Source organism: Chaetura pelagica, unplaced genomic scaffold (genome assembly GCF_000747805.2).
Source record: "Chaetura pelagica isolate M959 unplaced genomic scaffold, ChaPel_1.0 scaffold76, whole genome shotgun sequence".
In the NCBI taxonomy this organism is placed as follows: domain Eukaryota; kingdom Metazoa; phylum Chordata; class Aves; order Apodiformes; family Apodidae; genus Chaetura; species Chaetura pelagica.
In genome coordinates, this window is record NW_009970723.1 from 13,136,303 (window position 1) to 13,149,631 (window position 13,329).

The 13,329-nt window shown below is 36.2% G+C and overlaps 1 protein-coding gene across 1 annotated transcript in view; it reads right to left on the reverse strand.

Annotated features, from left to right (window-relative positions):
* ANGPT1 (angiopoietin 1) overlaps positions 1-13,329 on the reverse strand; it is a 154,644-nt gene that overhangs the window by 80,178 nt on the left and 61,137 nt on the right. The window contains exons 2-3 of the mRNA XM_010006472.1: positions 3,139-3,294; positions 26-147 (exon numbers count right to left, since the gene is read on the reverse strand). Coding sequence (XP_010004774.1) covers positions 26-147; positions 3,139-3,294 — 278 coding nt within the window. The remainder of the gene's footprint in view (positions 1-25; positions 148-3,138; positions 3,295-13,329) is intronic.

The window sequence follows — 13,329 nt, forward strand, 5'->3', positions numbered from 1 at the left end:
TAGTAGACCAGCTACTCATCCTTACCTGTTTTTCTCATGAATTTTCAGGATTTCGTGTGTCTGTTGTAGCAGCTGTTTTTCTAGCTTGTATGTTGACAGTGAATTTTCTAGTAGCTGAATTTCAAGTCTGGATGTTTGATTTAGCACCTTAAGGACAAATTAAAAACAGTAATGTTTATATTGTTCTCGTTGTGTTGCTATAGCAACATAATGCAACTCTTTCATTCTGATTTGACGATTCTTCAAAAATTGTTTCTAAATCCTCAGCTGCTCAGCTGGTGCAAATGAACTCAATCAAGCTACACTGATATGTACCAGCTGATCTTCTGGCACTCTGTTAACTGTAGAATAATACTAGCCAGCAGAAAAAAAAAAGAAAGGTGCCTGCCAAATAAGCTTTAATTTAATGGAAAGAACAAGAAGCATGCCTCAAACATGCATTCCTATAAAGCATGCTTAAAACAGAAGACTGCAAAAGTACTTGGAATGAAGCCAAAGTGTTCCATCCGCTGTTTTGTAAATTGAGCTTCTACTTTAGCTTTCCCCCAGTTCTCGGTTTTGCAGTGTTGGCAGAAGTCTGGTGTCTGCTTATGTTATTGCTACTTGCATTCTTGCACCGATTTTTAAGATTGCATCTATGATCCTAAACATTGCTTTATGCAATTGTCTTTCACTTTGGTAGTGCACTGTATCAATGGCACAACTTTTCCTAAGTACATCAGAAGAAAAGAAGCCTTTTAAGTAGGTGAAGGAGGATATATTCTAACAAAAAATAATTCAAAAGTTGAAATAACAGAACACTTTCAAGACTGAACGTAATAATATTAATTAATGTTAACTGATTCTATTGATGTATCATTGCTCATTACATAGCACTTGGAGGAGCGTGTGTAAATTGTTGTAGGTATGTGTGCACACAACAGCTGAGATACAATCACTTCTGGAGTTGAACATGATGCTCTTTCTTGGAAGAGTATTTATCACTGTCATCATGGGATTATATGGTAGTGTTTTTTTCATATATGCCTGATAAGAGTTTTTTACAGAATATAAAGCAATAAGAATGGTTCTCAAACTCAATCCAGTGCCTTATTTTAGTTTCAGATTTTTGACATCAACAGAGCAACTTGAGTTGTCCTTCTTTAAGTGTTCAGAGGTTGAAAAAATTAGAAATGGTCAGTACACAGCTGTTATGTTCTTCAAGATAGATATATTTGCAAGTGCCAGGAGGCATTACCACAGTTTCAGAGGGACTTGTTATAAGTTGAAGGTGTATTACAAAGGCTGGTAAGGGGCACCAACAGATTTCCAAAGGGGATACATCTGTGGAGCAGCCTAAAAAAAATCAGCAGAACTGCAGTTAGAGAAGAAAGCCTAAAGAGAATCAGTGGAATTTTGGATGGATCAGAGATTGGGAGGGGTCAATGAGATTTTAAGGAAGTGGAGGCTTCATCTTCAGCCCTTCAGATTCTTCCTTACTCTGGTATGAGTACGTCTTATTATGGGAAGGAGATCCTGGCCTGCCTTTACCTTCCTTGTATCATACAGAGCTTCATCTCTCTGCCATGAAGCTGGCTACCTCCACCAGTGCGAAGAGCAGTCTTTTTCATTTTATTGAGCCACCTGCACCATCTTTCTAATTAATGGTAGAACCAGGGACTTTCTCTTACTGCTGAAAGAGGGGAGGTGGGAAAGGCCATCAATGAGCTGAAAGTTAGACCATGTACTGCAATGAAGAAGAGCTGCACCCGCTGAGATCTTTAACATCCCTTAAATTCTTCAGCAATAGATATAGAAGGAGGAAGTAATCTGCTCCTTCATATAGTTACCAGTGGTACCATTAGTTGGAAGTGGTTCCTTAAAGGAAAAGTTAGACAGAGGCAATGCACATTTTATCCTTTGTCTGGTTAAAGGAGGAAAACATGAATGAGTACTCAACACTTAGAACTAGGTAGGTCTTTTGGGGACAAAAAGAGTTCCCACACCTCCTTTTTCTTTACTGAACATATGATACTGCTTTCCATGTATCTTCTCTTAGGTTTCCACTTAGATATTTTGTTGATATTTAATTAAAGATCCTCCCCAACATATTCATGAGTCAATATACTAAATTTTGAAAACTGTGTTCATTTGAGATCACAACATTTATAAGTGAATGTTGATCTGTTACCCAAGATGTAGGAAAAGGCTCAGGTAATCTGTGTAAGACAGTGTATCTGTCATAATTATGGTTGCTTCTCAGTGTATTATAATGCAATTTCATAAAAACTTGGTACAAACACCGTAAACATATGGACAGTAGAAAAAAATAAATATGGTATTTCAAGAAGTACATATGCTTCTGGAACAAACCAAAAAAACCCAATATTTTAATGCCCCTGTTCTTAATGAACAGTGAATGCAGTGCAGCTGGTAATATACCACATGCTATGAAGGTAAAGAAGAAGTCAGCAAAAACAAGGAAAACAAATATGTATTTTAAACTGATAAAATAATTTTAAAATCCAAAAGTAGTGTGTATCTTTGCAGTAAGCTCAGGATGAAATAGTATTCTGTGTTCAATCACAACAGTGATTGTAGTGCTAGGAATCATATGGAGATGGTTCTTTAAATTCTTCTGATGTTATACAATTCTACAATAATAACAAATGCACAGTGTTTTTTAAAGAAAATATTGCTTGTCCCTTTCCACGTTTTAAAAGCCAGAGACATACACTACTTCTCAAAGAACTGGAAATATCTTGCAGGAAATAAACAAACTTTCTTGTAATAGTAAAGAAGCAAACAACAACAGAGATCAAAGTCTGTTTTAACCCAAAACTCATTATTTAGCTTGACAGTTGTATCATTCACGGTTGGTAGCTGAGGTGTTTATTTGAAGGTAAATGCTGATCTAGTTTCCTGGACAGTCGTGCCTCCCTTACTTAGACAGGGATAAATATACTAACCAAATTCAATCAAAAAAAAGATACCTAACAAGGCTCAGTCATCACCTCTGCTGGCACCAAGAAACAGAGCATAGGTGTTTCCTGGTGGTCTGTACTGAAATGTTTTGAGAGGTGATGCATTAGAAAAGAAAGACAGTGGGAAAAGTTCTCTGCAATTAACACCTTTAAGAAAGCCATTCTGGGAACATACCTGTGTTTCAACATCTGTGAGTTTTCTTGTCTGCTCTGCTGTCTGACTGAGGAGGCTGGTGCCTATCTCGAGCATGGTAGCGGTGTGGTTCTGCACAGCATTCTGCTGCAGCTGCACCATCTCCGATTTCATATTTTCCACAATGTAGTTCTCAAGCTGTGAAAGAGAGAAGGTTGTAGCTGTGGTATTTTTACCTGTTTAGGCATTCTTGCCAAAAGGGAAAATTCCAGCTTTTCAAGGGGAGACCAAGTCTCAGCTGACCCTGTGACTGTTAGGGTAGGGCCCTGATTATCTGGGTAGCCCCTTCCAGTTACAGATTCACAATGTTTTTCCAAGTAGACTAGTCTACAAAATGATGAGTTTGTTTCTTACTTATACAAGCATTGTTCTGGCATCTTACTTGTTCTTACTTTATGTACTCCATAAAGTATTATCATAAAACATGATGGCCCAGACCATTGTTATCAATACTTTTCATTGAAATTGGATGGAGCTCAGCCAATTTAAACCCAGTGAAGTTTTGGTCCTCAATTTCATTTTGTGGCTGATCATGTTTTTTATAATTAGCTGGTTCCAGGCTTAAGCAACCAGTTTTACCTAGTAATTTTAATCACATTGGACTTGCTTCTGCAGCAATAAGCTTGTTCTTTGGGAGAGATAAGCTACACAACTAAACAGTAAGAACCAGATGGAGTTGATTTAAAGACTGAAAAAAGGCGAAGGAGTCAGATATTCAGTGTGATTAGTAAGAAGAGCTTCTTTCATCTTATTTCTAAGCTTTCCTGTGCTTAGAGGTAATGACTGTTAGGTATTCTGATGTGCCATATTGGCTAAGCTCACAAAAGACTTATTACAAAATTTGACCATTTATGTGCACCTCCCACTAGTTTTAAAAATAGTTTTACAGAGAAACAACACTGCCACAATGTAAAATATTTTCTGCACAGTTTTCCACAACCAGTGTAAGTTTACTCTGTTTTAGTATATTGCTGTGCAAGAAATGTTACAGGTGTTGAGCTAGTTCAAGGCAGATTTTACAGATTCATCACATTTCTACACTATGCTTTCTGTTCAGAAGTATTTTGCCTGTATATCTCCTTCACATCAGATAATGTATTTTTAGCCACCCTTGTTTTCTAATCAGTAACTTTTTTTTCCCCAAACTATCTCTTGGTAGCAAATAATCCCTATGAAAAAGCCCCCTAAACTGGATGGTTGTGCTTCTCCATATTCTGGTCCAGATTTCTCCCATAGCTGTCACCTTCTAAAGAAACACAGGACTTTCAAGTACACCAGTAGAGCCCATGATGAGGTACCAACACGTGTGTTTCCTCAAATCCAATGTGTTTTGTTTCCATGTGGGCTCATAGCATGTCTGTGGTGTGGATTTACAGTGCTTGATTTGTTAGCCTGCAGCTTTCTAAAACTGCCTTGTGATACGTCGGCCATGGATGTCTGGGAAAACCATACAAAATAGGTTGGCTACACTTCCTACACACCATAAATCAGAAATCAGGTATTTTCACACATTAATCAAAAAAACCCCTACAGATAGGGATATAAATATCAAAAAAGCAAAACAATATATTTCTAATTTTTTTACCTATTATTTTACTAATGTTACAGAAAGGACTGTGTTTGAAAGATCTGACTGCATCTGTGTGGAGCTAGAACAGGTTTTAACTAGCAAGAACAAACATAGGTCAAGGCATGTTTGATAACTAGTACATTTAATTATCATAGTCTTAATACACTCCCAGTGGTATCCAGTCTTGGGCAATTGCCCTTGGTTAGTCACCCTTAAAACAACCTCTGGTTGAATCTGAGACTGACTCATTATAAGGACAAAGCTGATTTTCCTGTTTCAGAATTACTTATTAAAAGTTTTTGTAAATATTTGGTGTTCAGTGCACAGCCACTATAATTTCTATGAGCAAAAATCAGGATTACCATGAACTATTCATACAGGTGAAGGGGGATAGAACAAAGACTGAAATAATGTATAGGCTCTGCTACATTAATTCCAGTTCTTTCCTTCACCCTCCTTCTTTTAGTTTGCTCAGTAGATTTGTTGGTTGCAATACTGTCCCTGCTAAATAAAATCAATGGCAAAATTCCCATTGACTTCCATAGGCCAAGATTTCACCTATTATTTTTATTACAGGAAACCAGCATTTACCAGGTTCATTATGACCAAGCACTGAGTTTTATCTGAAGCCTTCCCTTCCTTGGAGGCTTTGTGCTAAGTGTATTGAACCTTAGACTGATCTTTCTTTCTGGCTAGTTAAGAGGAATAGCATCTATTTAACAGGTGATAAAAGGATCCTTTCAGGGTGGCCTCACAGAAAATGTGACACACATAAACCCACTCACAGAAATAAATTCAAGAACATTTAAGAGTTTAAGTTGGGTTTTTTTTAACCCCTTCATCCAGTAATTAAGTTTAATTCAATTTTTTCAAAGGTTCTGCATTAAACAGTAAATACATAATGCAGTAAGTATATAATGCATGAAATAACCTTTTCAGTTGAATCTGCTTTTCACATTTGTATTTTCAAATCCTTATTTTACTGTTTTTTTGTTTCGTTTTGTTTTGTTTTTAATTTAAGTTACTTTTTAAGTGAAACAGAATTCTTTTGTGCATACTTTCTCCCCCCATCTCACCCTTTCCACCATACGACATTCTATAATGCATTAATATCCCTGCTATTAATTCATCTGCATCTGCTTTCAGTAAGAATCATGACATTGCACAGGAATTTTCAGTAATGCAGAATTACTGGTGGGATGCATAATAACGTTATAACATACTCAGAAATAAAACTGTCAGAAGGTTCAGTGTTATTGTTTAATAAATGTTCCAGAGGATTATGCATTAAAAGTATCTAGTTTTTTCTGGACGATATTTATTGAATAATCTTCATAGAAACCACCCAAAAACTAATAGAACTATTACAATGGAAACAGTAACTTAGGGCCTAAATAAATAATAATGGTTTGTTGCAGATGGCTTATAAATAAAATAAGAGCTTTTTCTTTTACTATGATCAATTAATTTTGGTCTCATGTAATTACATGGTAAGGACTGCTATGATGTCCAGATGATACTGTTTTCATACATTGCCTTAGAAAAAGAATGTAAGTTGAAGTAATATTATACTGTTCTCCCTCTCCTTCCATCATATTGCACACCATTCAGAATAAAAGAAAGTTATGCACCAGAGATATTCTGTAAGAGTTGTTCTGTCTTGTCTTGCTTTGCATACCTGAAGATGCACTAGTAATACAATACCTCAAGAACCACTGTATGTTCTTCTTTCTTTGCTTTTCTGTGGACAGTCATACCTCCCTCCACACACAAACTGCTTTGTGGAGTCCAAAATAGAGCTGACATTTGATGCAATTTCTATTTTATAAAGACATAAACAGCCTTAGTGGAAGATGTTGAAATATATAAAATACTGTAGAATGTCTTTGAGTTTTGCAGAAGCCAAAGGGGTCAGGAAGGAATTTATCACCAAGAAAAATGTGTATTGAAAGGGCCAACTTTACATGTACTTAAAAAAATCCAAACATGTAATTTAAAAAAAAAATAAAAAATTAGCATCTTCTGGGAACAATTTGTCAATGAGAAAAGATCAAAAACAACAAATCTACAATGATGCTGCCTTCTCATTACAGATTCTAGGAGCAGAGACCAAGCAGAATGCATCCTTCTGCTATTTCTGACAGTGAGTGATCAGTGGCAATCAGGGGAATGAACATGGATGTCAAATAAAGGAAATGAATAATGCTGTACCTCTTTTGAAGCAACTTTGCCTGGGCTTTAAGTGTGGCATGGAACATGCACATGGGCCAGAAAAAAAACAATAAATTGCAGATATACCATCAAATAGATGATGTAGATGACTACTTTTCTAAATCTATCCTCAGTTTGACTTTTAGATACCCGGGGAAAAGTTTTCTAATAGTACAGATAATAAAATATTGATAAGGATTCTGTGTGAAAACTATATCACTGGGGGTCTTAAAAAAGAATACTTCAGGTAAAGATCAAACTGATTATATGATATTTTATGGTTCTTTCTAGTTGTGTTTTTTCATTCTTCTCAGTTTTTTACTGCATTACTTCAGACCCAGACTCACATACTCTATTTGGAATCAAACTCTATGGTAAAACCTCCATTTGACTGATAAGAGGTTCGGAAAACTCATCTCTTGATGAAACTTACAGAAAGAAGTCAATAAAAATGGTCTCATGATTGAAAGATGCAACAAAGAAAAGAAAAACAAAACAAAACAAAACAACAGCCAACCACAAAAAAACCCCAAACAGACCCACACACATCACGACACAAAGAAAAGGAACTGTTCCCATATAAAACAAAGTAGCAAAATGAGGAAAGTCACAGAAGATGTTTCGAAATGTATTAATATACCTTAGTAGGGACACAGTCTGCAGAACCATGTGAACCAGGTCTGCAACTGCCTGCAAATGCCAGCACTGTGTTGCACTCAAGTTACTTCTATTAGGCTACTTTAGAAACTACAGTCTGAAAACCGTTCAATTTGGATACTCGAGCTTGTGTCAGTGGTAGCTTGGCATCTGTACCAAGTTACGTTACACAGTAAAGTATATAAAATGTAATAGGCAATAATACATAATGATGGTGGAAGAATATGCTGTATGGCATACCACTGAAATCTTGGGAAACTGCAAGCAAAAGTATTTTTACTAAGCATTGTGCTTTGAGTAGAAGTACTCCTTGCTACACCAGTCAAGACAAGATATGTCTTGAACACAGAGTTCCTTGTTTTAAGATATCAGAAAGCTTCTCCAGTTAAGTTTGCCCAATAGCGTAATATTTAATATATGGGTAATTTATGGGAGCAACAAAGTAGAGTTTGTCTTCCTCACAAAGTATCTGGCATATCAAAGACAGTGTATTGACTTAGGCACTGGCCTGACAATTCAATCTGAACTTTCAACGAAGGCATCTTCAAGAAATCTTTGCAATTAATTTGCAAAGATTCATATTACTCTCAAAGTTTGCCAGCTTCTAAACCAAACCCCAAAAATCTGTATAAATGAAATTTGTAATTTCAAATGTACTTAATTGCTGTTATTACAAGAGCATACAAAAGTCTTTAAGAGTCAATTATTTTTGAGTATTAGATCTCTGTTTTTTAACCTTAAGGCTTAATAAAATCAATAAGCAGCATAACTAAGAACCGTATCAAATGTGATTAAATTTGTCCCATAAGGAAGCTACTTGTAACAAGTAAATCAGAACAATATGTTCCTATTTTCTAGGGCTTAATAATATTTCTGGTTCAAAGAATTACCAGTTTAATGTTAACCTTCACAAATTTTATTACAGCATCAACTGTATTATTCTTTCTAGATCTAGCTTCCCAAAGTACTTAATTCTATAAATTCATGTATGATTATACAGTTGACTGCACATGTGAGCCATCCCCAACATACACTCAAGGGGAAGGCATAATTGTAGAAAAGGCAACAGCTACAATCTTACCCTAAACAAATTAACATCCGGGGGGAATTTTAAAAAAATATATTTGTCTTTTAAAGTGTGGAACTAATTAATTTCCCTTGGCAAAGACACTTTTTGTGATAATTTTGTAACAAATTCTGCATAGAAGTATATTTTGAAATCCTATAGCTCATTTCTGAAGATGCATATATGACTTAAAATCAAAATTACTTCCACTGAAATATTGCCTCACTACATTACATACAGCTCTTGAAAAATGTAATCTTAAACTGCATAAATTGTTCTGGTTGCTTCATGCAACTGCAAGCTTATAATTAAACTTTCAGTGAACCTGGGAAGCTGCAGTATAGGTTGGAATCTATAACTCTTTATATGTTATAGAAAGAGTATAATGTTCTAACATTTTATTACTTCATCTATTTTTAATTCTGCTCAGCTTTTTTAAATTCATCACTATGATATATGAGCATATTGTTGATGTTCTGAGTAAGAAAACACTTTTCCAAGAAAAGTTGTGAAATTAAGACTTGATTGCATTGCATTCTAGTCTTTGCACAAGTTTCTTTGGGTAGTGCCTTATATAAATATTATAGAAGGGAAGTCACCTTAGTCACTGCCATGAACTCTGCTTTCAGCTCTTAGGTTATCTATCTTACATCACAAATCAAAGGATTTACAGGGTTTGCTGTTCTGGTTTGGTGGGTTTTTTGGTAGCACGTGAAGGGCCACAGGAGTGGCTTCTGTAAGAAGCTGAGAAGCTCCCCCTGCTTCAAAACCAGCCAAGGAGCCATTAGAAGGACAATAGATGCACCTCAGCGATTAACATATGAAAGAACTGAAATGAGACCTGAGCAGAGCTGGCACTCAAAGAAAAGGAAGAGCTGTGCTGGGGAAGCAGAGCAGTGCTGGTGGTTGGTGAGGAAGAAGGGGAAGAAGGTGCCCAAGCAGACGTTACCCTGCAACCATGGCAAGAGGGCAGCTGTCTGCCTGCACTCCTGGGGGGACATGGTGGAACATTCCCTAAAGGCACCAGTAGGGATGAGATTGGACAGTGGACTTGGATTTTATGGCCAGAGGATTTGCTGCCAGTGGACTCTGATTGCGCAGCTTTGGAACACACTGGTGTAAGGGGAGTTTGTTCCTGAAGGAGAAGTTGAGTCTGTTTTGCCCAGGCCCTTAATCAGAGAAGAACCCCCTTGCTTTTTGTCTTGACCCATGAGCTTTGTCCTCTTCATTCCAGAGTGTGTGTGTGTGGGGGGGATTTGAGTGAGCAGCCATGGGGCTGTTCCTTTGTTTCATCATGTTGGGCCCAAACCTCGATATTAACATTTCTCTGTCTTTCCCACATAGGTTGTAACTTCATTTGAGGTTGCCCTTCTGCCTGATTACCCATCAGAACCTGACACAAAGTCAGCTGAAGCCCCAGGACATTATATTATGATGATGACTACCAATAATCTATACTCTTAATTAAGAATATTTTTTGAAAGATCTTTTTGAAACCCTAATTATAAGTACAAACTCTAACACCTTTTCTTTCCATTCTTGAAATTCTATATATACCTATTAATCTCTAAGTACCTCCCATAATTTTCAGCATTATGATGGTTATGTAACTACTTACTGAGGAGATGGTCCTGCCAAAATATGTGCAGCTCCAGAAAATTTGGTTGCTTCCTCTGCTGATGGAATTGATTGCTTGGATACAAGTCGAACATTAAATTAAAATACCTAAATAAAATTATTGCCAAATACTTCCTTCCAATAATTATTAAAATCACACACATGCATAAAAATCTTAGTTTGAAACTAAGTATTAATTACACATGTATGTGTATTTACATATGCACATACATGCAGGTATATATAAAAGAATTATGAGTTAATTCCAGTAAAGAGAGTATAAAAACCCTATTTTAGAAGCAGTAGTGGAAAGATCTGAATTTCACTAAACCATATAATGAAATATCAAATACTCAAATTAGCTTACAGAAAATACTATGAAACTTAATAAGACAAAAGAGCCTGGGTTTATCTGAAATGGCATAGTTCATGTTATATATCCTTATATGGCATTAGCAATTGTATAGAAAGGTAAGAACTTTTAATAGGAAATATGAAAGCAGCCAAAGCTTATAAAGACAATTCTGGTCCCTTTTCTCATTAAATTCTTCTGCAGATTTTGAAAGGGAGTAACCACCGGTTTTCTTTGAGTAAATGCATGCTAATACAATTTCCTTCATCCCCAGTTGTTAGAGTGGGGTTCAGGATATGATTATGGGGATCAATTTCTTGCCTCAGTTTACTTCATGAATGGTACAGCCTCTGAGTGAGAAATGTAAATCTTCAGGTTTCTCTAAAGAGCCCAAATACTGGTAATAAGCATTATCATTTCCATAAGTTGCTAAACAAATAATAGTATTAGAGTTGCAATGATGAGGAATAGAATCAGGTTGCTATGTACCAAGCACAAACTCAGTAGTAGTGACAATAAAATTGAGTTAAAATTGGGTTCTTCTTTTACTCCAATTATGTAGAATAAAAACCCACCCAAACAAGTTAAAATTTAGGGAATATCTGAAAATTTAAATCTTTTGGAGATATTCCTACACGTAAATCACTGTAGAGAAGAGACAAATGAAAAGCAAATATGGAAGAGCCTCCGTACTCGAGCCTTGGTTTAGGAGGAGCATTTTTCCCCTGTTTTTTTTCCAGGGCCTGGCAAGAATATTCCCTCCTACTTCATTTTATCATAATCACAGCTCTTCCTGGAAGTCAATGTTATTGTGAGGCATTCCTTTGTAAGTCATGAAATCATGAGCTAAACTGGGGACACTTTCGGCCTTCAATTTCATATTAGTTAGTTCATTGTCAGTAGTTTCTCTGGCTGATGCATATTTCCTATGCTGTTGTTAACAGAGGACAAATAAACATATAGATAAACAACAATTCTGTGAGTGCATTAGCACACGTGTAGAACAACAAATGTAGCAAATATTAGACAGAGAGGCATATATTAGAAGTTGATTGCTATGCAAAGAGATGGGCAGATTGTATGCAGGAATTCCAAGGCATATCTGGTTTTACAAGGGAAAAAAGAAACCATCAGATATGTGTTCACAAATGTTAGCTTTAATAACCAAGGTAAAAACAATTAGACATGAACAGTTTAAGATTCATGCATGCTCAACACAGGATTATGATAAAAATGAAGTGGAATGTTTTTAACTACTTTTTACTTGTAAGAAGCTGTTTGGCTGTATCCTTTGGACAGTCTAAATATTAACATGTTTGCAGTGATTGCAGACATATTAGCAGCCATGGCTGCTGCTGCATTCCCAGCAAGGCAGCAGGGTGGCTGTCAAGACTCTCTCTCTCGCACTAAGTTGCTACTTTTGTTTGCAAATTTCCACACAGTGTCTCTGTGCCCAAAGTGATAACGATCACAGTCATATCCAATTTGTAATCCAGGAACATGTACAGGCCCTTGCCCTGACTGAGCTTCACAGTTCACAAATATAAAGTGAAAGTCTGTATGACATGATTAATGTACTGAAAACACAGAGTAATGAGACACACCAGTTATTTCATGTCTGCCATTCACTCAGATCAAATTTGAATCTTTAGCATTTATCATTGGGTTTGCTTTCTCTGTCTTCCTTATACAATACTTTCAACTTTACAATAAATCTTAAGTAGGATATATATAACAATAAGGCTAATGTTTTCTTGCCAAGTAAAACTACATTCAGAAGGGTGGTTTTGTAATAACTAAGAAGCATTTACAATGTAATAAAAAATACATTGAATAAACCAACATAACAGAAGAACAGGACTATTAAATAAAAGGAAACTATCCCAACCCTCTAAAACATGCTGTAACTTTTCAGAATCAGAGAAGACCAGGGCTCAAAATCAAATACAGATATTCCTAAACTTTCAAGTATTCAGATTCAGGATTTTAATTCAATCTCATTTTCATTATGATAGCCATTTCATTATGATAGTACTGTTCTTCTCCCTCAGAGGTAAGGAAAAATATCTCTTGTATTGACTTTTTAGTTGCTGTACATAAGTGAAGACTTTCAGGTCATTAGTTTAACCACATGTGCAGAACATACAGGAATTAGGGTAACATTTCTCATTAATACAGCTACTCTATCAAAAGAAAAAATGACATCAATAATGCTCATATCTATCACACTTTGTACCATAATGGTAGAGAATAAAGTGTTCATGAATCCTTAGGAAAGTTTGGCAGACATGTTACTGAGATGTAGGTTGCAATTATGTTAATAGTTACATATCCTGCCCATTAGCTGGCAATAGCATTTGTGGCCTGTAGTCAGAACATTATAGCATGGCAATGTCTTCAGTACTGAAAAGAGATGAAAAATCCTGTCAGGCACTAAAAGTGCTGTGACTGTGCGTGCGCACGCTCACATCTGTTGCTCCCAGAGGACCTGAAGAAACTATCAGTTACTGCAAAGCACGTCTGAACTGCACCCCCATCTGCAAAGGCCTGTGCCCAGAGCACAGAAAACCTAAATATAAGCCATGCAAAAGTCAGTAATAAATGTTCTGGGATAGGTGTTCTCTTTTTCAGGACACTGGTTTTCCATCCCTGATATTGATGCCGATGGAAACAATGTAACCCTATGCCATGCATGATGGT